Genomic DNA, 24,764 nt, shown 5'->3' on the forward strand with positions numbered 1-24,764 from the left:
CTGAGAATGAGACTACATTATACGGACAGCAGGCAGTTGACATACTAATCCAAGAACTAAAGGACTACAGGGACCATTGATTTTCTATTCTTGGTAAAAGGCAAGAAGCCAGCCATCACTCCTCTTCGACCAGGGATGCTAATGGACTTTTTAAAATGTTGCCAAGGAGATCCCCCGGAGCCGTTCTGTTTTTGTCACTGCAGGGCCCTTTGGAAAAAAATACTGAATTCCCCAGATTCTATATCTGACGTGTTTGTATTCAACAGCCCAGCTTAGATGTCTCGGCCGTGTCAGGTATTTATACACAGCATCAGCATCAGCCTGGTCTGAGACAGGTGACCCTGGAAGTCTCTGAACATCTGACTTAAAGGAAGGACGCATAAGTACATATTTAAGTTTTTGTTTTACTTTGTAAGAAAAACTTGTGTTGAAATCCTCTAAATAAGCTTAAATAAAGGTTTAAATCACTGTTAAATAACATTTAATGTGTATATTCCAGATAAGCCATAAAATCATATCAAATCAAAATCAGATTTTAAAGCGACACTATAACTTTTTACTGAGCAACAGCGCCCTCTACAGCCACATGTGGTGATTGATTATATTGGGATCTAAAACTGAGGGATGAAGTGGTTTCAATGTAGAGATAAAACAACACCTATGTGCTGAGTGGAGCTCTGACTGCGTAGTCCCACTCCCTGAACTGAAAAACAGTTAATATTACCCATAATCCCCGGCTTCCTGAACCAGAGGCACTGCGGCTGTAACAAATCCACCAAACTACTATTTATAATTCTTCATATTTTAAGAGTTTCCTGCTGAATATTGGAGACAAACTCTGTTTTTTATTGACTTCTGAGTCTTTTTAACTGATCCACAGTTCAGCTTCACTCTTCAACTCCCTGGAGCTGATTTCATGTAAAACAAAGTTGCCCAATTTTGCTTTAACTTTTGATCTTTGAAGGTTAATTCTTAATTGTATCCTAAGTTGCAGCTACACTGGAATGAACTAATTTCCGCCCCATGAAACACTAGTCCATAGAATCCACCTCTGTGTCCCGTGTCGGCTGTTCTGTCAATTATTGCCAAAATTCCCCTTAATCCCAATTCCAATTTGCCGCGACGACATCCACGCGGTTAGCCATCGGAAACCTAATTAGTTCCTCCTGTGCGAGAGGGTTGAGTGAGGAGTTGGAATAACCTCTGGGTAAATGGAAAAAACAACTGCTGTAAATACGCAGAAGAGAAGTTTGGTGTGGAAAGAATATCCATTGTCAATATTTACCAAACACTGTATGTGCCGCCTCGGTCGGGGGAAATGTTGTTTTCCAACCCCGTCGCGTGTTGTGTTTGAATGTCAGCTGTGACTGAGAGTGAACCCTGGGAAGGATGTGAGCGCTTAGAGGAAAAACAGCTCAGTGCCGACGGTGATGAGCTGTGTGATTCGTGTCATGGGACTGCAGAGAGATTGGTGGTCTGATGAACCCTCCAGAAAGAGGAACAATGTGGCTCAGACCTCAACAGTGAATTGTTTGTCTCTCGGCGCACCGCTCACATCATGTGGTGTTTTTCCCTCCTGTCACATTAGAATTCCCATGTGGTTGTTTTGACAACGACACAAAAAAAAAAAAAAAATCATCAGGCGGGGTTGGTTTTTTTTTTTTCTACGCTGGTCTGGAAAAGCGAGGGGGAGCTCGACAGCTTGACACCCTGTTATCATCCCCTAATGCTAATGGGAACCAGTGTGCTGCGGCTGCACATGGTGGCGTTAAAGGTATGTGATTCTGTAAAGTCATATACACAACACAGGCGTGTCAGTGGGGGTTTGAACGGTGTCACCGAGACACTGATGTATAATGATGTATGAAAAGGCTCCAGAAACAATGAGCACAATGAGAAATGTGTTGATTTGCATGAATTATATAAATCACCTCCTCCTCTGAGCATTTCCTTTTTAAATGAATTCCATCCGTGGCTTTTAACACAGATAAAACCTTACATCCTGGACGGTACCTTACACTTGACTTCTCATCCTCTCACTATGATCACGGTGTTATGACGCTGACCTGCACAGCTGCCTCGCTTCCACTGGCCTGCGGAGAGCAGAGGCTAATGTGGCTAATTGTGTCCGAAAATTGTCCAAGAGACCGGGGGGGATCCGCTCGCTCGTTATAATCTGACCGGTGTGCGCGGCAGATATGTCGGAGCGGGGAGAGAAAGTGCGGCTTAAACATTTCCCCGGCAAAAGGGGCTCCGAGATATCCACGTGCGCAGAGGTGCGAGGTGAGAGGTGCGCTCCATTCTGCGGCTATCAAAAGCGGGTGGATTAGCCTCGGCAGCACCGTAGCCCCGGTGAGGTCAGGGAATATTAAGGGAGCGACTCGGTTTTCGGATTAAGCTCCACTGCAGCAGGTGTTGGCAGGAAGTGGACGTCCCCCGAGTCGACAGGTGCGCGCGGTGCGATGCAGTTGATTGAGGATAAAATTGGACTTTAGATTTTAAGTGTGACTTTTTATGGGACCATTATCCCGGGCCAAGTGGGGACTGTTGAACATAAAAATTTACTTGCAGGAGTTTATGCATGAATTTAAATGACTCTATGTCCTCATTCGTGCCCACCAATAAAGACAGAGACTCTCGGCTTGTTATTAACGTCTCATTTCTACATTAACCCACCCAAAGGCCAGGGGACGCCAGAATTATTCTGTGTGGATGCATCTTATCTGCCCGCGGAGGCAGCGTTGCCTGGTAATCCGAGTGAATGTCAGATAATCAATGGAGCGCCCCTGGCATCCCGGAAAAACCCCCCGTCTCCTCCAAACAGACCCAACTGCCAACGTCTCCCAGATGGCTTAACAAGTCCATTTCATTAAAAACAATGATCCCTCTCGTCCAAACCCCAGAACACAGAGCACAAACATGGGATGGGATAAGCTGGGCCTTATTTCCCTTCGACAGCTGTCAGCTCGTCAGACACAAGCGCCCCCGCCTCGGACTGCACAGGAAGTCAGGAAACCATTGGACTTTGTTCGGTTACAGTAAGAAAGTTCAGACTTCGTGGTGTGGCGTTGCTTTGTTGACACATTTACATGGGAGGTAATAACTGTGGCAGGTTTCTGTTGTGTCCATTCCAGTTGATAAAGATCAGGATGTGCAGCAACTTCTTGGGAACCAAACTTAAAGCCTTAAACTTCAATAACTTACATACATTAAGATTGTGTTGACGGTAAACATCAGCAGAACATGCAGGTGACTAGAAGAAAACAAACTGTACTACATGTTCATGTGCGGCCGCCTTTCAATTCTCTACGCAGGAAAAACCCTGTAACTTCTCTGTAATCCTCTCGGGAACTTCTGTGTCTATGATCATTTATGTTTCAGACAAAGTTAAAATGTGAAGGCGGATTTCTCTTCACCGTTAAGGAACTTGGCTCAGAGCTAACTAATTTGTTTTTACATCATCACAGACCTTTATCCTCTCGTAGTCAACTCCCCTATTTTAATGGGATTGGCTCGGGGCCACGACGGTTCAGAATAACCCGTTCTACAGCAACCGTCAAAGGAGGTGGTGTGTTTTTTGTTTTTGCTGCGTTGTTTCTGCGAGGGTGTGCACCTCTGTCTGCTCGCTGCTTACTGACGCAGTTTTCCACGTGTTGTAATGATGTGGCAGTCATTTCTTTAATCCTGAAGTTGACACGGCCTCGACGCAAACCCCCGTCCTCGTAGCTTAAGTTTACTCTGTTATTTTAATCCAGCGGAGTTTGCAGAACGTCTCCGGCAGCAGCTCGGGATAATGATAAAGTCATCAGGGGACCGCATGCTCCCCGTCTCCTGGCTTGTAGTCGAGGTGTTAGCTTGACTTTCAGTGTATATGACGGGTTTTGCATAAGCTCACTGTGGTTGTCTCGCGTGCATCATTACCACACTTTGCTGGCTGCTGGCTTCCTTTCCTTTCGCCCTGTGGGTCGTCAATAAATGTCAATAACTCCTCACAAGGATATAATGTTGCCTGGATGTCCTGGTTTACTTTAAAGTGAACTATTTCTTATTCCGTGTTTTGGACCTGCATCGTGTTTAATCTCTGTTTTGTTTGGAATCTAAGCTTTTCATTAACCAAAGTCCTTTTCGTCCCGTTGTCTCCCCCGAGTGTCTTTGACATTTTAAGGGATTTGTCTCCGTTCCATGAGGTAGGAGTCCTCGTTGGCAGGAAGGAACAGAACCCCCTTCCACATCATGGCATATGAGGCTAACCCATCATATACTGTCATCGTATATCGCCTCAGGCCGGCCACACAAGCTGCTGTAACTCACAAAATAAACACGAGCAGACGGCCGCCCACTCCCCTCGATTTATGGCGTTGCGATCATCACTTGACCTCGTTGCTAAATGCAGCTTTCTCCCCTGCATTTAGACGAAGCAGGCTATTATCAATATTGATGACGGTTCATGTCTCTGTTGACTTACTTTCCTGTTCCCCACTTAAAACCATGTGGCCCGTGTCTCATTGCCAAACCACACAGTGCATAAACCACCCCCCCGCCTGTGGAGGACACAATGCCCTTAATAAGTCGGCTGCGAGCTCAGGTCATCACAGTTTGAAGTTTATCTCAACAGATCCGTCAATCTCTTCTCTCAGATATGAAACGTGTTGCTCGTTCTCATGTCTCTCATGTTCTGAGTTTGTCTGTGTATCAGAGGAAAAGGTAAAGTGACTCTGAAAGGAGGCGGATGAGGTTGTGACATCTTTACACGACACAAGCCGTCACCGCTGCGTCTTCCGTCTGGTTCAGTCTTTTGTGTGCGGTGCGAGGAAACAGCTTTCTCTCTGACTCGACCCCTTTGCCTTTGTTCTCCCACTGCTGCAGCTCTGTAATTATGCAGATGGAGCCATTCTTCCTATGTCTGGTGATATACAATAAACGAATCACAACCTGTTTACCGGCCAAGTTCTCTGTGAACGTCGCGAGTGTTTGTTTCCAGAACAAATGCTCGAAGCACAATAAACATAATATCAGTTGAAATTGAGATGTTTATGTTTTTATGTCTTATTTTAGTAGAGTTCCACCAAAATGGAATTTGGGGCAGATGCCGAAACTCTGATATATTAGAAACGATTACTACTCTCATCCTATCCACCGTGTGCCTTGTGACTGCATACTTTATGTGTACTATGTCTTACTGTGTACTATGTTTTGAGTATTTATTATACGTACTTGTATGTTCTTCTGTTTGCACCGGGGATCAGGGAGAAACATCTTTTCAATCCCGTCTATGTCCTGTAGAGCAGAACTGACAATAAAGTTGACTTTGACTTCCATAAAATAATAATTTGGCTTCCGGCAAGAAACAATTGCTCAGCTTGTTTTCATTTTGCTGTTTGCTAACCTTGTCCATCATGTCTCGTTTCAGGTGGGAGGGGAATCTGCCGTGTGCCATGTGTTTCTAGTGAGGTCTCATCTTCTGCCAAAATGAGGCTGATGCCCGGCTCGCCTCCGCCCGTCCTGCCGGTCATCTTGGCTCTCACCTTAGCCGCTGCCTTACCTCAGCTGTCCTCAGGAGCCGGGCCGTTCCCCCAAGACCTGGAGCCAATCAGCACCGTGGGCAGAGACTGTGAGTTCAGACTCCGTTGTGTTGCCATAGCAATCTCCGTTGCAGGAGTAGATGTAAAAGTAAAGCGCGGGTCACTGATGTGTTGTATCTCGTCACCGGGGACCGGCGCTCAGTGAGGTGGATGTGTTTAAGGGCATGTTCGCAGCGAGCGCGTCAGCAGCGAGCACATTTGCATCGGTTCATTCTGCTGCTGGAACATCCTGTTTCTTTGAATCTGTTTTGTTGATTTGGTGTGAAAAAGGCAATTTCAAGTTTGAGGAATGAGATTCTGATCCGAAATGTTCTGGAAAATGAAGCTTTTATGGATCAGAATGATTTTTACATGTTACAGCTGTAACATTTTGGTTCGTTTGTAAAAAGTCAACGTGACTCGAACCGCAAATAAATGAGCAACAGCTGCTGATTGGATGATTTCTTTGCTTGGTGTGAACCAGCTGTTCCTGATGTTGATGTAAATGGAAAATATTAGTGTAATCTCTTTGGAAATATATCATTTTTTAAACAAATAACAAGTATTACACTTTGCTTGAAACCTCCTAGAATGTCGAGCAGTAGAGTGCCTACTTACACCTACGCTCTTATGAAACCACATTTAAATCTGCTTCATCTACTCCAAATTACACACTTACATTCAAGAGTTTACCAGCAGATTCTGACTGAACACACGTCTTCAGACCCCCCCCCCCCCTGTGATTCATCAGTGCCACCCAATCACTGGGGAGGTCTTCAGAAAAGATCCCGACTGCTATATGTAATGGCCCATAATTGATATAAGAGGCGGCTGAGACCACGGCCCACGCACTGTAATTGATCTATCTGGAGGAGAGCAATGCAACCATTAGCAGAAATAGCTGTGCTAATAGTGCTATATGTGGCGCTCCATCCCAGGTGTAATGAGAGCAATTTGTCACCTCTGGCTCCAGCAGGTGACAGAGGGACACAAGGTCGCTCTCGAGTCCGTGATACTTCCCGTGTGAGTCGTTCATCGGGCGGAAGTCGATGAAGGCAAAGCTAAGAGATGCTTCCTCCAGGACTCGCCTCGGCTTTTTGTCTCTTTGTGACAGCTGAGGAGACTCGAACCCACTTCCTTTCGTAGGCGTTTGTTATTTTATGTAAACTAGCAAGATGCTCTTAGGAAGTGAGCCACGTACTTGCAGAAAATCCATGCAAACTCTGGAAGAACATGCAAATTCCACGTAGAAAGACGCCGGGAACCTTCTTCCTAAGGTGCTAACCACTGCTCCACCGTGCCATCATCAAAATACTTTGTTTGCTGATACATTTTTCTGACGATCGGATTAATTGCTTTAGCCAGAAATACAGTGAGTCCAGGTGAGGATGCTCGTTGCCTCGGCCCACTGGTGTCGGTCTGAGTGCAGCAGCAGCAGCAGCAGCCTGAGGATGTTGTACGGTGCTTCACTTCAGTCTGCACATGTGAGATGTAACTGTGGACACCGTCACCTGCTCTGTGATTCAGCCCTGGGCCGTGCCCCACGCTGCCCCCTAAACTTTAGAGGGTGTGAAAGTGCTGAGGAGTAATTAGAAAAGCTCATTCACCGGGGAGCGGCGGTGGGCCACTGAGCCGCTGGGAGTCTCCTCACCAGACAGTGCAGCGAGGTCCAGCGCTCTGCCAGACATTAGGCGCTTAAATCTTTAAACAGTCGATTCCAGACGAGCGTTTAGGGGAACATATGGCTCCCTGTAGAGAGACCCATTTCAGATTGCGGTGTATTTCTAGCGGGCATTGCTAATTCAGCAGCAGCCCGGGTCAGATGGGAGGCTGGAGGGCACTTAACACAGGACGGTACAGATCCAGAGCAGCGTGGCCTTGAGCTGAATCACTGCTCAGTCAAAAAAACTGAAAGAAGGGAAAGGGAGGAAGTGTGTGATGTGGAGGACAGTCGGGTGTCAGTAGGCTGTCAGTAGTGAACAGGCAGATTCTACTTCTGCCTCCAGCTTCCTTTTTCTTTTTCTAAATACATGCACGTCCTTCCCCTGACTGACTGTCGTCCTGTTATTTAAACCGCTCGGCAGCTTCTCCCCTCGTCCTCCCGTGAGTCGGCTGGAATTAAAATGCAGAGGAGGGAGAATATTAAAAAAATGAAAATCTGCCGTGGTGCAACACAGAGTGGATATTATATCACTCTCCCTTTATATCATTCTCTTTGCACCACTTCCCTCACTTCATCTTATCTAATATTTTCATGCTGCTGCCTCCTCATTTTGTTTTAGCGCATGGACGCACCTGGTTTCCACCGAATCAAGCTCCAGCCACCCGTGGAAACAGAAAGTTTATACTTTTGACTTTTTAACCATGTGATATCGTTTGATAAATTGAATACCTGACAACAGCAAAGTTAAACTTCATTGACCTCAAACTGTTTCCATTTAAATGTTGACCAGACAGAGACACTTTCCTTCGAGATGCGTTTTGATTTGTCGCCTCGTCCTCACTTGGCTCCGTCCCCAGACGTGTCTGTTAAGAAATGCTTACCAGGAGCCATTTATTTAAATCACACTGACTTCTATGACACTGCTGCGTAATTTGCAACTTTGGATGCTATTCCCCCCCCCCCCCCCCCGCTCATCCATCTCCACAAGTGCACATTAGCATACAGTGGGTGTGCTCTGGGTTGTTTTAGCACAATGGGCCAAATTGTAACCTTCATTTTTGTGTTTATTTTCAACCTGCGAAGGTGTGATGTTTCTCTCGGTTGCTGATTTGTTGTTAAATGTTGTCGCTCTGCTGCCTTTTGACGGATGTGAGACCAACACAGACAGTTTGTAGAAGCACTGACATGTGACGACTGAGATTCAATAACACGTTGAGGAGAGTTGGTCTGCGTCTCCTCGTCGTTTTTATTATTTCTCCTTGAATAACTGTCAAGTTCGAGCTCTGGCTTTCTTTCCCTCAAAGGGGAGATAATGCATCAGTCTCACTTTTTCCAAGGAGGCGTGAGCTCGTGTCTGGTTTTATTACGAGTGTTTTAACATTTTCTTCTTCTTCTCCTCTCCGTCTGGTTTCCCCCGCGCAGCCTCCTACCTCTACCCCAGCTTCCAGGGTCTCATGTCGGACAACGACACCGTCCGCCTGGGCCTGGACTTCCAGAGGATGCTGAGGATCAACCACATGCTCTACATCGCTGCCCGGTCAGTCAGCAACTCTCACCTGCAGGTTTCATGTGACATAGAATCTGACTGCATGGCTCTCGCTGCACTTTTATTAGTGAAAATCCCACTTTTCCCTGTAACATTAGAACAGAGAAACGAGGTTGAATTAGTGAAGGATCAGAAAAACATTTGCACAGTTCTACCTCGGTTATAAACATAACATTGTCATTTTTAAACAAAGTTATTTCACAAACATCAGATGAATAAACCCCAGGTTGAGTGAAGAAGTGTCAGTGAGGGACTCTGAGTCCTCGCTCGGCCCCCTGCTGTGTCCACCGAGCTGCCGGCTGCTGTCCTGCTGATTTATAAAATAGAAATGTAGTCTCCTCTCTTTTTTTTTTATCACTTATCATTTTCTTTTGGATTTGTATCGGCGATACAACGTGTTGATCACAGTTTAACGACGTCTCATCATCGTCTCGTCTTAAAAAGAATCGATGTTGACAAAAATATGTTTTCATAGCTTTTGCTCATTAAGTTAACACTAATGTGAAATGAATGCACACAGGCTGCAATGATGGTTCTTCCATTTTAGAGTGGTTATGTTTTATAATTGTTTCATTTTGTTGTTTTGTCCATCAGTGTGAAAAATATGATCCAGACTTTCCAGAGCCAATCTGTTTTATATCTGCAGCCAAAGATACCCTGAAGTGTCCATTAGATTATATAAAACATGTATTTATTACAACCTGACTGATTGGTGGTTAATATCAGCCAATCTGACTATTACAACTTTTAGTGCCACATACATAAAGAAAAGTTTGGAAGTTTAAAAAGTCTATATATTTGATTAGATTTCTGTTAACTTTATATTTATAGTTATTCCTAAAGAAGTTCATGGTTTAATTGTCAGAAAAAGTTACATTTCTTTTTCATTGTTTGATAACGACCTCTGAATATAAATATCTGTTCTTATATCGCTAATAGAGAAGTTTTACTCCTAAATACTGATGTGTTTGTTTCACCATTGTTTAACGAGTGAACTCACTTTTATATGAGCGACGTTTGTTTCGAGGGCAGACATTTAAAAACTCTTCAACTTCCACAGCTTCTCAACAGTGAATCTTTCCTCTCTGACGAACTCCTCCTCTGTGCTCCTCTCAGAGCTGAATGTTCCTCGACTCAAACTTTCTCCACCGTGTGAGATATTTCAGGCAAACTGCTTTCAGGTTTGCCGGTTCTGGCAGCAGCTCCGCACTGTTCCTACTGCATCGCTCAGTCTAATTGTGTGCTGCTCCCCTCTCCATCAAGATGTCGTAGGTTAATTATCCAAAAAGTAGGAGGTTGCGCCTCCTCTCCTTATTTTCATTGTGCAGAATAAATTCCGCCTCGCTTCTTGGCTCCGACTCAAACTGCGGTGCTCTCGGTGCCAAGAGGCCCCCGTCCGAAAAAGGTACGGGGGCCTGGACTTGTTATTCTTCCGCGGCCGTTCGCCTCCCCTCCCCTCAATGATTCATACGGATCGGGTCGATAGATGGAAAAGTTTTGCTCTTGGAAAAGTTAAAAAATTGAAAAGCCAATAAACCTCCTGCTGCTCCACCTTCTCCCTGCCGTTGTGGAGCGGCTTCGATCCGGCAGAAGAGAAGCCTTTGTTTTTTTCAAAGCAGGGGTTTTGTGAAAAGCTGACGGAGCTTTACATTCAAATAATAACTTCTTCTTCTTCTTCTTCTAACATGTCATCACTCCATCTCTTGCAGGGACCACGTGTTTGCCGTCAATCTCGCCGTTTCATCCGAGCAGATAATCCCACGACAGGTAGGAAAAGTCCTAAAGATCTTCTGCTGTTCGTCACGTCTTTATCAAACCTCGAGGTTTTTGTTCTGTATAACCTTTTCTGTAAACTTCTGCTTGAGTCGATATCACTTTATTTACCTAACGTATTATTCAACGTGTCTCTTGTACAAACACGACCTGTTGATATTTCCTCAGTGCAAAAAAACGTCTACTACATCCAAGATGAATTCCTGTTCTGAGAATTTGACATTTAAGGAGTGTTTGATTTGATTTGATCAGTGCCAATAGTTTTTGAATTGCCGGCTCACTTTTCATTTTTCCACGGTTAATATCATAAAATTGGATTCTGCAGACAATAAATATACAATATGATAGAACAACCGGTGGAAAGCAACAGTCCCCTTGAATTAAATCATTCAGTTCCCTAAAGAGGCCTGATTTTTCTAATAGAAATGGCTTCTCCCCTGACTCATAACTCACACTTCCACAAAGTTCCGCCGAAATCCATCCTGTAGGTTTTCCATAATCCTGCTTCCCGACAAACAAATACCAACGAAAACATAAAACCTCTGTGTTTTCTGCAATAATGCACCTGTCCCCTGTTTTTCTGTGTTTCTGACCCACAGCAATTTAACAGAAAAAAAACAAGAATCCTGTTTGTATCTGGTTGTTTTCCTTTCTGCACTTTGCCTCGCTTTTCATTCGAGTATTAAGCAATCTCTCTTCAGACATATATCCAATACAAGTGGCGCGGCGCTCTCGTGGCTGTTGAAGTGCCGCGCTCGCTCCTATCTGAATCTCATTTGTCAAACATGATTGCACTTAAATAAAAGCCCTCCGAGGCCCCGGCTTTAGTTTGCTTATATGTAGATTAGTGCCAAACACGGATATTCATTCTGATCAGGCCGCCGGTCCATGTCGAGGGGATCTGGAATATTGATTTCACCGTCGACCGTGGCACAAAGCGTTGGGAGCGTGTCAGCAGCGTGATGTGAGTCCATCTGGTTCCAGTGACGTTCTGTGAGACATTCAAAGTTTGTATATGATGCTTTTGAAAACCCCTCCGCTGTGACAGCAGAGAGGAAACTTATTGAAGCTCGAGCCCATATTCTGCCGTCACACTCTCGCTCCTGCTCTTCCTGTTCGGAGCTCGATCGTTAGTGTGTGACTGACTCACGCTGCCCGAAAATGATGCGTTCTCTTCATCTCAGATCCATTTTTGAACCAGCTCTTCATTTTTCACACCAGGGTGCTCATTCACATTCCCCCCCTCGCCGTTCTCCACGGGCCTGGGTGGCTATAAGTAATTATTAGTAAACCAAATCGAGCATGGACAAGGGAAGGAGCTATTACCATAACGCTGACTCCTCCTGAATCATGTCTGATCTCCTCAAAGTCGCACCAGAGGTGTTCCAGGCGACAGCCTGGGGGGGGGGGAGGAGGGGGAGTGCTGCCTTCAAGCTCAAGGAGTCTGTCACATGTTGCTCAGGAGGAGATCGATCAGTTCGCCCTGAAGGAAAGTGATGAAGATGAGGGTGGGGAAACCTTTTCAAATAATAACTAATTCAAATTATCAATCTGAATATGAGCAGCATATGTCTCCTGTAAAGGAAACGGCCTTATTCTATATTCCTCATCCAACGATGTTCCTTCAGTTTCACGATCACAGCAACTCTAGTTTTTAGTTTGTGTTCCTCAGTTGTGAAGCACAAACGTGTTCCTGTGTGCTCGTCCCCGACAACAGCCCTGTTTACTCCTGTGTGATTACTGCAGCGTGCTCAGTGGAGATGAGTCGCTTTAGTACGTTTGAACGAAGCTCATTTAAGATGCACGTCTCCTCTTCATCAAAAACACGCTGCCAGGTTTCCTGAATTCCTGAATTCACAGGTTCCAAGTATAGTGTCTGACTTGACGGCTGGAATAGAGGCTGTCTGATGAAACGGAGAAGCAGCCTTGAGAACCAGGAAGCAGAAGAACACAGGACTCGTGGTTCAAGTTGTGTTTCAGGGACCGGTAGGACTGACCCTCAGCCCCAGTGAGGTGTTACACTACAGGCTCTTTGTGAGGCTGTAATCGAGAACAGCGTGATCCCAGTTTGTTTCTCCAGTTCGGTGCAGCAGCGTTTAGCATCTCAGGTGAAGAGAGTCTGACGGGTTTCACATACTGGGATCTGGGTTTTTTTGCTGCTAAGAAAATCCTGAGTAAACAATACGGAGAGGATGTTTATTTTTTGCACACGTTCATACATAAATACATGAACTCCCTTTTCGTATTACATATAAAGAAAGAAAAATCTAAAGTCAATGCGAAAATGAACATATTACATACAGAACTATTGCAAATCAATAAATTAACTGGATAATGATATTTTTTCTTCCTCTCTATTCCAGATAACTGGTAAATGTATATGTTTCATATGAAAACGGCCAAATCATCCATATTTACAAGATCAGTATCTTTTATTAATCTTACAAAACAGAAGCATTACGCAGTTCACAGTAAAAGACAGAGTAGAAACTAAGTTAAACAAATTTTCTACATCATTTATCATAAATAATATATATATATATCTGTATATAACTCCCTTTTATAGCTCGGAGTTGACCCCAAAAATCAATACTGGTTAGATTCCATCTTCCTGGACACATGATTGATTGATTCGTGGGAATTAAATTGCACTGCATTAATAAATAACTTAAGAAATTCAGAAATGTGCCCACAATGTACTGTTGACACAAATAGTCGAAGTGAAGACAGTAATTAAAATGTGCATATGCATGAAAGTTTGTGTATAATTATCCATTTTATATTCAGAATGATGATCGTGCTCGTCAGAAACACGAGGACCATCTGAGGAGAGAAGTGTGGAGGTTTCACATCTGCAGGAGAAACGAGTCGAGGCTCTAAAGTGGCTGAAACCTCTGAAAGTCACATTTGGCATTAAAACCTAACGAGTCTGAAATACCAGCAGCGGAGCCTCGGTCTCCGACTCCCGGCAGAACGTCCGACACCAGACACTTTGTCTTGTTCTCGTAAAGTTCAGTCCGTGATCCCAGATGTTTACGTGTCACTGAGTGAAACATCAAACTCCTGTGAGCCGAGACAAAAAGGATCCAGTGAAGGAAACTCGGCCCCCGAGAGAAGTTCAGTAAATATTCCCACGGTGGATGGGAAACATTAAACCTTCAGCCGGCAGAGCCTGTTAACAAGGGGACGCGTCTTCTGCTGCGGCAGCGTCACTGGACAAAACAGGAAGTGTGGCTGTGGTCTGTAGCTAATTGGGGCTAATTGACTGCTCCTCACGTGGACAGTGATAGAAACGTCCTCCGCAGAGGTTTGATTCCCTCTCAGATCCACACGAATCGTACAGTGTTTAGTTTGTTTTTTAAATCCCAGTGGAACAGCGAGGAGCCGCGCGGGCCACCGCAGGCGTCCCTCTTGTTTGCCCGTTTGTTTGTTTGTTTGTGTGCCTAGCTCCACGACAGTTTATGAAGTTAATGAGATTTTCATCGCAGCCGTCTCCGAACAGCACTTGAACGATGGGGACCAACAGAAGCTGGGATGGTGGGAAGCGGCTCGTCTGTGTGCTGACAGCCTATCTGTTCACTTTTTCAGAAACTGACTTGGAAGACGAAGGATGTGGAGAAATGCACCGTGAGGGGGAAGAACAGCGTGAGTATTATCTTCAGCACACACACACACACACATCTTCCTCCATTTCTCGGTTTTAAAACTCTCCCTCTCTGCCTCTGCCCTCGTTTCCTCTGCTGTGGAGGTTTTTTTAAGTGCAGCTAGTTTGAGACGTGAAACCAAACCTCAAGATTCGTGCGCTCGCACTGTACGGACCAATCATCTGCCGCCGTTTGACTAGATTGGAAGTTTGTCTGCTAACAAGGCTACAAGCAGTTTTAAAGCTCTGGCTTGATTACATGTGTCATCCTGTGCAGAGACGTCCACAGTAAGAGGCGTTGGCTTCTGGACACACGGGGGGGGCTCAGAGGATGTGGGCGTTTGGGTTTGACTCTTTAAGGAAACCTATGTTTGAGGCGTCTATAGTGTAAATCACCAGCTACACTCTGATTACTGTACGTTTAAGAGCCTCCTTCCGTTTCTTGCTGTGCAATTGCTTCCAGCCTTCAACTACATTTCCTTCTATTGTGTTTTTTTTCCCATTTCACTCAAACACAGTCAGGGAAAGTTTGTGGAACCGACTCGTGACGAATCCTCAACTGTGCCAGAGTCTGACGATAGCCGAGCAAAATTTCGGGCATTTCTTGAGCTGTTGGGAGCATCTGATTGGCTCCCGATCCCCCGTGTGCACGACAAACGCTGAAATTCGTCCCGAGTCTTAAGATTTGTCACGAGACTTGATCTAAATTGCTCAAATGGCACAGTTTAGGTCCAGTTTTATCAGAATCGGTGCCACAGCCATTGGGCAAAAGACATTTGGCATAAAACCACAAGAACGAGGCGAGGGAATGGCGCTGATGACGGTAAAACTCGCACACTCACATCGAGCTGTTTTTCCTCCCGACAGGACGAATGTTACAACTACATCAAAGTTCTTGTGCCGCGCAACGACGAGACGCTTTTCGCCTGCGGCACCAACGCCTTCAACCCCACCTGCCGCAACTACAAGGTAAGACACTGCACGGCCACATGCCGCAGCCGCTGCCGCCACCGCCTCCAGGCCTCATTTAGAGATAAGTGATCATATTACAGCTGTGGTGACAGGATGATGGACCGTGTCCTTGTGTGTGAGGAGTTGCATCCTTTTGTTTCGGCTGCTAATGGAAACAACAAGCTGCAAACTAGATTCATATCATGTTGGCACCGAGCTCGTTTTGTGTGGAAGTGTCATTAACCAGCAATGTCACGTCGTAAACGCACAAATAAAAACAGGTCACACGGGCTCAGGCTCGACAGATGTTTTATACATCAGTGAAAACTGTTTTACACTTTCAGGCCGGGACACAACACGTCACATGACATACGGCCTAAGGCAAGTTTACATACATGCTACTACATTCAGTACACGCTAAACATCACATACATGAGGTGAGGGGAAATTCATAGATTTTGTTTTGTTGTTGGCTTGAGGCAAAAATGACAGTAGTATGTATGTTACTATAAAAGGAAATGTATACAAGGAAATATGGCTGTAAAGTTTGATTAATGTGGAAATATTCCTCAGTTGATAAAAACCCGACTCGACTGTTTGTCTGACGTGTTGTTTGAGGCTCAAGTTACTTTCTGAAATAAGTCCCAGATTTTTTGGGGCTGACTTAATGTTGAGGGAACTAAGAAGTGGTTTTATTTCAGTTGAGAAGTTTTCAGGGCCAAACGTGAGAACTTCTTTGTGTAACAGCTGCAGATCTTTACTTCAGGTTCTGAGTCCAGCACCAGATCTTTACTTCAGGTTCTGAGTCCAGCACCAGATCTTTACTTCAGGTTCTGAGTCCAGCTGCAGATCTTTACTTCGGGTTCTGAGTCCAGCTGCAGATCTTTACTTCGGGTTCTGAGTCCAGCTGCAGATCTTTACTTCAGGTTCTGAGTCCAGCTGCAGATCTTTACTTCGGGTTCTGAGTCCAGCTGCAGATCTTTACTTCAGGTTCTGAGTCCAGAACCAGATCTTTACTTCAGGTTCTGAGTCCAGCTGCAGATCTTTACTTCAGGTTCTGAGGACCGAGTCCAGCAGCAGTACGTCTGTGATCGTCTGCTCGAGCCTGAACAATAGATAGAATCACGTTAACGCTGCTACAGAGACGGGTCGCACCAAGTCGAACTCAGCGTTTCACTGATGCTACAACAAACAGCTGTGAGCTCAGAGTGAGAAAATAGGTGGGAAATTATGAATAAGCATAAATAACGAGGCACATATGGCCCATTCAGGAATACTACGTTGAATACTTGTTAGCACACACTGGACACATGCAGTACTTCTGTTTATCTGTAGCTGATACCGACAGCAGGTCTGCACACACTGAGGACACGGTGTTCACTGACGAGGCTGCAGGTCACTGGGGAGGTGGGGGGGGGGGGATATGTTGGGTCAACACGACCGAAGATAAAGGAATCTGTTGACGGAAAACAGGACAAACTGGTGACGGTGAAATTACAGCAGCTTCCTATGAGGGAGGAGACAGAACGAGAGGAGGAGAGACGGGAGGAGACAGAACGAGAGGAGGACAGACGAGAGGAGACCAATCTCTGGTTATCTCCTCATTTTCCCTGAATAGTAACAAACATTAAAAAGGCCCAGATTCAGTTTCTTTAAGGACAACGTGAAGGTAAAGTCAGTGTGTGGAGCAGCAGGTCGCAGCCGGTCATCGGAGCAGGGGGGAATACACACACTGTAAATCTAACAGTGCGGGGGAGGCTGAGCGAGTCGAGACTATATTTCCAGAGCTGTTCTGTGAACTAACCCAGTCGTCCGTACCACGAGGTCAGAGTGTGCAAGGTTCGTCCGTGGCTTCATGTTTTATTGCTCGGGTGAAATTAAAAATCATTTTGAAGGTTGACACAGGGAGAGAAGGTTATTAACCAAAAGCCTGTTGTTTCAACCCGGGGATGATGAAGTTGTAAAAACGCAGGATCGAGCAGATCCTCAGAGAAACGTGACTGAAAGGATGTGGAACAGCTCTGGAAAACAAGAAGAAATGTAAATATGCTTTATTGGAATTTATTTCTAATGTCGTCAAACACTTTGGTTTGTGAGGGAATCTCAGCCGTGAGAACGAACTGATGAGAAGTTGATGATCAAAGGTCAAGGTCACTGTGACCTGGTTTTACCCATAACTCAAGAATCCACATACTCATTATGACAAAATACATCTGAAACCTTTTATTCACCCCCCCCCCCTCGTTAAATTCATGATCGACCAACGACCTTGAGGTGGTAACTCGTCTGGTTTAATAATGAATTAATAACCGTACGACGATCCAATATCATCCACAAATATCTCACGTCTTTGCTTAGCAAAAGTCAACATGTGGTCGTATTGACTTATTTTACCGGTTAGTCTGGAGCCGTGTATGGTTTAAATTAAAGCTGTTCACCGTCGGCAGATCAAATCTAAAAGGTCTCGTGTGTCGTGAAGGAGCTGCACGGCCTCACGTCCCAGCTGCAGCATCGGGAGGTGGAACTCAACCTGTTTACAGAGCTTCACAGCGACCTACATCCAAACGTCTCCCCGCCGCCGACTCCCTCCGGTGAAGAGCGGCTGATTTACAGTTTAACCAACACACGTCCACATATTCTTTCTCTGTGCATCGCCCCCACCCCAGATGTGCCCCCCCCCCCCCCCCCCACCCACTTACCCCCTCATCTAAAAAAGAAAACCCAGTGCACAATAGATGACTATCCAGACAGCTGGAGAGAGAGACGAGTGTAAATCATATCAAGGAAAACTGTCTCTGGGACGTCATGAAGAGTCTGTGCAGGACAACGGGGGATTGAGTGAGAGAGAGAGAGAGTGTGTGTCTGTGTGTGTGTGTGTGTGTGTGTGTGTGTGTGTCTGTGTGTGTGTTGGTCAAAGACATGAATGGACGCTCAGCCGTGAACACGCAGCTCCACTGACCAGACTGCTGAGACAGCTGCTCTGTAGACAACAGAGAGGCTGTCTTCAACATGCCTCTGTGATACACACGAGAAAAAGGAAAAACCTTGAAGCGTCAAATCCATCTGTCTTCATCTTCCCGCTGGGCAGCGATCCTGCCGTCACCGCACCGCTTTGTTCAATCCTCACTTCTGAGCTCTTTTTTGTTTTCTGAATTAAAAAAAAAAACTGCTGTTTCACTTGAAATGGAGTCGTCCTGCAGGCGAGACGTCCGCCGAGGATCGCTGATTCCTGAATATCTGATCAGAGACGGAATCGTGATTTTTTTTTTAAGTTTATTACTGCTGCTGCTGTTTTTCTCGTTTTTCTATTAAAGCCCCCGTGAAATGAACATTTTCTTAATTGCCAAGTACATCTCAAAAATAACGATATGATCGTATTTAACTATATTTTCTTTTTTGACTCATCCTGCACTCAGTGGTGTTTACACATTCTACGTCCAATCCGAGCAGGTTGTCCCCATGAGGTCCGATATTGTTTCTAAACGATATGCGGAAAACAAAACCCTCCATAGCTCAGTGTTTTCACTGTACACGTAAATATGCAGAATCGGATAATTCTCCCTGTGCGTCATGCAACTTCTGCTGCAGGGGTTCGATGCCCATTCAGCTGCTGTAGTCTCAGATCAATATTCACAACAATTCCCTCCAAACACTTGTTTTTACCAGATTCTCTCTGTTCCTCGACTTTAAATTCCTTCCCAGGTTTTAAGATCACATTGCTGACGTTTATTCTGGAGAAATATTGAAGTCCTCGCTTTTAGAAACCAGTTCTCTGGTTTATTGCAGAACACACTCGGGCCCCTTGTGAACCTTTTTTTTCAGAAATGAAAGATTATTAGTTTTGGGCATTTATTTTTGCATTTGTCAAGGGAAAACTGACAGACGTGAAATATTGAGAAAAAAGTTATTACAACAAAACCAAAAATTAAATGTTTACCTCTCGAGTCTCAGCAGCTTCTAAAAGTACATTTAGGAGTAAAATGCGAGAGTGACTCCCCTGTGGTTCCCTGTTCCCTTCTTGCTTGTCCCCGTGCGCCTGCTTCCTTTAATAAAAGCCAAATTAGAAAACACATTAAAACACTTCCTCGTCTTTGCCACTTTCTCTAATTCACTTGTGTGATTTCCTTTTTTTTTCAAATCCATGTTTTTCTTATTATTTTCTCTCTCACAAAAAGCTCTTTTCACCAGATCTAAGCGGAGCTCCCATTTGATGCCGTACAAGAGGTGGATACAATAAAAGGCGGCACTTTGTGCTATATAATGCAACCGATTCCAGCGGCAACACAAACCAGAGGCTCGGTCTGAATAATAAGTGAACACTTCACATGAGTGATATTTGGGGCAGAGCTGCTGTGTTGGCTTGCGTCAGGTTCAGGGGTGTAAACACATTCCTCTCCCACTATCTGACGTGTTATTTTTGTTCACATCCCTTGAGTTTTACGTGGCAAAGCTCTGATGTAAAGTTTAATGGCTTATTTTCTTCCTCCTGTGAGTTGGAGCACACAGAGGCAGCAATAACCCAGCACCCACAATCCACCTGGACTCGTCCACACTGACTAGAGGTGGGAGAATATGAGACTTATTATGGTTTGTGACACTGACTCTCAAAACCACCGTATTGATTATATTCAAAGATTCGTGGCAGTGGTTCGGTTTGTGTTGTTTGAACCCCCGACCACTAGACGGCAGTGTTGTAATCGCGTCTCCACTTCCTCCCTCTATCAGGAAGCGAAGCCTTAAATTATCCCAGATACGATCACGTCAGTTGGAGCCAAAGTCTGTGAAGTCTCGATTAGCTGATGGAAAAGTTCGGTACTTTGCTCCATGTCCCGTCCACTAACATGGAAGGGGCAGGTTATCACCATAGCCTTGATACTGACATCCCCAAAAAACACACTTGTGACCCAAATGTGTACGTTTGTGTTAAATCATGATGCCTCAATTAATACATCGTGTTTTTATAGTTTATATAAAGCACAATTTCAAACTACCAGAGAAGTAGAAGAATAAAAAGCCTGAGAATAATGTCAACAAAGGCACAATCGTCTTTGCTGCTCATGCTGAACATGTGCTCAGCCTCCTCTCCACAGACACACACACACAGACACACACTCTTCTCATTGTCATGTACGAGCTACACAACCTTGTCACCAGCAGGTTTGCAAACGGTCACTAAATCTCTGCGGCCGAGAGATAAAGCGTTTCCTCTCCGCTCTCGACAGCACGGCGTTCGAACTCCACACGCATCGTTAACGAACTCGACTCACACACACACACAACGGATCAAATGAAACTAATCTCTATGATGCATGTGCTGCTGTTCATTATCGCACATTGATTTGTTGCGTGTCCTTTGCTTTAAAACACGACTGCACATTAAATACCTGTGTGTGTGTCTGTGTGTGTCTGTGTGTGTGTGTGTTTGAGGCTGATTGATTTTGCAGTCGGTGCCGCGGTGACCTCGTGGGTTTGCGAGTGTAAACGATGATGTTGTCTTTGTGTTTACAGTCGTCACTCTGTACTTTATGTGTTGTTGTTTTACTGGAGCAGCTTTTTACGGTTCTGTTGTCCGTTATGAATGGTTTCGTCCTCTCTGACCTAGATGTCCACACTGGAGCAGGAAGGAGAGGAGGTGGTGGGACAGGCTCGTTGTCCCTTTGAGTCCCGGCAGTCCAACGTCGGGCTTTTCGCAGGTGAGTAAACTGAGTGATTGTAGAAATGTGATGGGTTCAGGTCCCACAGCTGCTATCTGTGTTCTTTCAAAGTGTCTTTAAAGTACCATCAGTATTAAGTTTGACATGTCTCCCCACTGACAGTCAGTGTCCGTCTCCTTGTGAACATGATATCTCTAGAAGACCTTGAAGGAATCTTTTCAAATTTGGTACGAATGTTCATTTAGACTCACAGGTTAACTGATTAGATGTGGGAGGTCAAAGGTCAAGGTCACGATGGCCTCACAAAACCATGTCTCAAGTCAGCCTTTAGGAAAGTTCTTCAAAAAACTTCTCTGGTTGGTGGAGGCATACAACTACAGGACGGTAATTCTAATTTTGTTGTTTTTATTTTGGCTGATGCTGAAAAATGAAAGCAGTTCATATCATTTGAATGTTAAATTGATGTTTATTAAATCGGGAAGTCATCGTGGGTGAAACACCGGCATCAGCTCAGACGCTGTAGTCTTGTGAGATCGAATGGATTTTCATGTTGAGCCCAGAAATCAAAGAAGCTAAAAGGCTGATTGATTTGAAAGGACGGACATTACCTGTCAGTTAATTGACGTTTTTATTGTACAGAAGTGAATAAGACTGCTGCAGTAAAAATCTTTTTTTGTACATGACGAGCACTGAATCAAACATGTAAGTGTCCATCTGCTTTATCTGCAACACGTTGTCATTGAATACAACGGTGCATGACACAAAAAGTCAATCATAACCTGTAATTTAAATGTAATAATAGCTTAAACTATATGTTTGGCTGCATCCTTTCTAAACCTCTGGAAACAGTAAGAGCTAAAAAGCAGAATATGAATAAAAGCAGTTCAGCCTCAGAGCTCCGATAAACACAGGGTTTCATCTGAAAATTGCTCTTTTGATGGGATCTAATCTGTGGTTAGGTACATTTTTTTTCGTACTAATCATAGCGATGGAGGAAGCTGATACTTTGTGAACACGTCGGGGTCAATGAGGTTCAGAGGAGAGTGAAGAGAGAACCAGACCTGCGCTCGGCCCTGCCAGGTTTCCACTGACATTTATGCAAAGTTCACGCGGGGCGTTATTAAAAGTGACACGTTCTCCTTCATCTGTTCCCGCTGCCTATTTTCAAAGGGCAATAAAAGTCATCTGGGACCAAAATAGACACTTAAAAGGAGTGGTGTGTTTGAACTGTGATCCCGGGCCGTGTTTCTCAATAAGTCAATTACTCTCCCTTTCTCAGGTGGGGATTTCTACTCGGCCACCATGACCGACTTCTTGGCGAGCGACGCGGTGATCTACCGGAGTCTTGGAGAGAGCAGCCCCGTCCTGCGCACGGTCAAGTACGACTCCAAATGGCTGCGAGGTGAGAATCCGGCGTTTCACACGTTAACGTACAGATGTGACGACGTAAAGGTAAAATCTGGATTTTATCTCTGACGTATGGAGTCGGGTTTATTATTTTATTATTAAAAGACCACGAATCTTTTCTCCTCAACCAACATAAGTTCAGTTGAGATCTGAAGTTCTTTAGTTTATCAAATTTCTAAATCTGAACGGATTCATAAAGAAATCAGGTTTAAACTCTGATTTAGTTTCTCTTAGATTCCACGAGAAACTTTTCTAAATTAGATTTTTTTTTTACAAGCTGGAGTTCTTCTGTGTCAGAATCATAAATCCTGTACGAATGCTTCTCCTCATTGGTCTGTCCCATTATTGAGATTGGCCATTTTTAACACTGTCCCTCTTTTATTTCTCTCCTGGACACATTTTCCAAATTGAGCATCTGTGTTTTCGGCCTCGGCTGCCAGCCTGCTCACAATGCCCTGTCATGTTGGCAACGAGGCGTCTCCGCCAGCGCGCTTGTCACACATCTTTTCTCCTCGTCTCCCACAGAGCCCCATTTCCTCCACGCCATCGAGTACGGGAACTACGTGTACTTCTTCCTCAGCGAGATCGCCGTGGAGTACACCACACTTGGCAAGGTGAGGCACTCGTTTCGGGCCCGACGCTCTCCAGAGCTGTGGTTTCACTTCTTTCAGTTTCTGAAGCTGAACATCACATCAGTGTGTTGACGTCCTTAAACAACATCAGGTATAAATCAGGATCTCTCTCTCTCCGCTCAGGTGGTTTTCTCCAGAGTGGCTCGCGTTTGCAAGAACGACAACGGCGGCTCCCCGAGGGTCCTGGAGCGTTACTGGACGTCGTTCCTCAAAGCCCGGCTGAACTGCTCCGTCCCCGGCGACTCCTTCTTCTACTTCGACGTCCTGCAGTCGCTGACCAACGTGCTGCAGATCAACCACCGGCCGGCGGTGCTCGGCGTCTTCACCACACAGGCAAACAGGTCAGTGCTTCACGGAGCGTGCCACCATTTCACTGTCTGATGATTTCTATTTCCCAAAGTGAAGCTGAGGTCAGATCAGGAAAATACTCAGTGACGGTACTTGGTCTGGTGCCATACTGTGTGTAAAGATGGACGATATGACATCTCCCCCTGGTGGCTGGCTGCAGTACAGGTCATAAACCCTGCCTCCTCCATGTTAGCTGATGGGACATGGACCAAACTTTTCTAAAAGAAGTTTTCTTGGTTTTTCCATCCGTGGTGGAGACGCATCATCCATCTTTATTTGCAGGCTATGACTAGCACCGTGAAAATCCTGCCTCCAAAGTTGACCTAACATCAAACCTAAAGCTGTTTTTAGACATGAGAAAATGTTTTCATTTGTCTTTCACATGTGAAGAAGCAGCAGGAGATTGTTTGTGTCAGACTCGTTCACAACTACAGGAAAATGTCCAGAACATAGAGCAGCAGGAGGCAGGACATGAAATATAAATACTGCTTCTTTAGATAAATAAAGTAATAACACAGACACGGCAAGAAACAGATAAATAAAAAAGTAGTTTTGTGCACATGTGGCAGTTTGTGCCGACCTTGGACAAGAAGCTGAATCTCTGACCTTTGTCTCGCTCTTTGTAACGTCCCCTCTCTCTCTGTGATCTCTTCACCAGCATCACCGGCTCGGCGGTCTGTGCTTTCTACATGGACGACATAGAGAAGGCCTTCAGTGGCAAATTCAAAGAGCAGAGGAACAGCGAGTCGGCGTGGACACCTGTTCCAGAGGAGCAAGTCCCGAAGCCGAGGTGAGAGGCAAACCTTTAAATAGCAAACTGTCACTTTCCAGGAACATGTTTCCCTGCGTCTGACAATAGAGACTCTGCAGCTGCTGTTGTTATTGTTCTGGAAGAATCCCAGCATGCACCTGTTTCCTCCCTCCTGCTCGTCGCCAAGAACAAACAGCTGCCAGTGCTTTTCTTCATCTGTGCCCATGAAAGTTGATTCGGTGCTGATGAGTTTTTCTTTTTCTCCGCCGCCGCACAGGCCGGGCTGCTGCGCCGGCGAGGGCTCGGCGGCGGCGTACAAGTCGTCCACCACCTTCCCCGACGAAACCCTGACTTTCATCAAGTCGTACCCGCTCATGGACGAGTCCGTGCCCTCGGTCAACGACAGGCCCTACTTCACCCGAACCACCAGCAGGTACCACATCTGTTCTCATGAATAAACCACAGAGAGATTTTGTGTTTAATCATTATAATTATAATTTCTTTTGGATGTTTGGACTGATGAAGATGAGCAAACAATCAAAACGATGAAGCCCTCACTTTGAGAGTCTTTATAGAATCTAAACCGCTGACTGATCAGAAAAGAATCAACAGATTAACTGATTTTGAAATTAATCATGAGCAGAAACCAAATTAAAAAATGTTTCTACAATTAATTAGTATTTTCAATATTGATTTGCACTATAACATTTTACATCAGAGTAAAATAATACCCAAGTTAAGTTACGGTCTTAAATTAAAGCTTGTGTAATTTGTCAGTTGACCAATTTTTATTATAAAATTTTTAATTTATGCTAAAAAATTGTTATAAATTCAT

At 44.9% G+C, this 24,764-nt stretch overlaps 1 protein-coding gene across 6 annotated transcripts in view; it reads left to right on the plus strand.

Annotated features, from left to right (window-relative positions):
• The window catches only part of sema6e (sema domain, transmembrane domain (TM), and cytoplasmic domain, (semaphorin) 6E), a 142,840-nt gene that overhangs the window by 79,343 nt on the left and 38,733 nt on the right, over positions 1 to 24,764 (plus strand). For all 6 annotated transcript variants that reach the window (XM_034610544.1, XM_034610548.1, XM_034610546.1 and 3 more), the window contains 11 exons: positions 5,411 to 5,611; positions 8,647 to 8,761; positions 10,480 to 10,537; positions 14,132 to 14,188; positions 15,054 to 15,155; positions 20,740 to 20,830; positions 22,071 to 22,193; positions 22,724 to 22,812; positions 22,954 to 23,171; positions 23,837 to 23,968; positions 24,207 to 24,362. In XM_034610544.1, the coding sequence (XP_034466435.1) occupies positions 5,470 to 5,611; positions 8,647 to 8,761; positions 10,480 to 10,537; positions 14,132 to 14,188; positions 15,054 to 15,155; positions 20,740 to 20,830; positions 22,071 to 22,193; positions 22,724 to 22,812; positions 22,954 to 23,171; positions 23,837 to 23,968; positions 24,207 to 24,362 (1,283 nt within the window). In that variant the 5' untranslated portion in view covers positions 5,411 to 5,469. The remainder of the gene's footprint in view (positions 1 to 5,410; positions 5,612 to 8,646; positions 8,762 to 10,479; positions 10,538 to 14,131; positions 14,189 to 15,053; positions 15,156 to 20,739; positions 20,831 to 22,070; positions 22,194 to 22,723; positions 22,813 to 22,953; positions 23,172 to 23,836; positions 23,969 to 24,206; positions 24,363 to 24,764) is intronic.

This window comes from Hippoglossus hippoglossus, chromosome 16, assembly GCF_009819705.1.
Source record: "Hippoglossus hippoglossus isolate fHipHip1 chromosome 16, fHipHip1.pri, whole genome shotgun sequence".
Taxonomy (NCBI): Eukaryota; Metazoa; Chordata; class Actinopteri; order Pleuronectiformes; family Pleuronectidae; genus Hippoglossus; species Hippoglossus hippoglossus.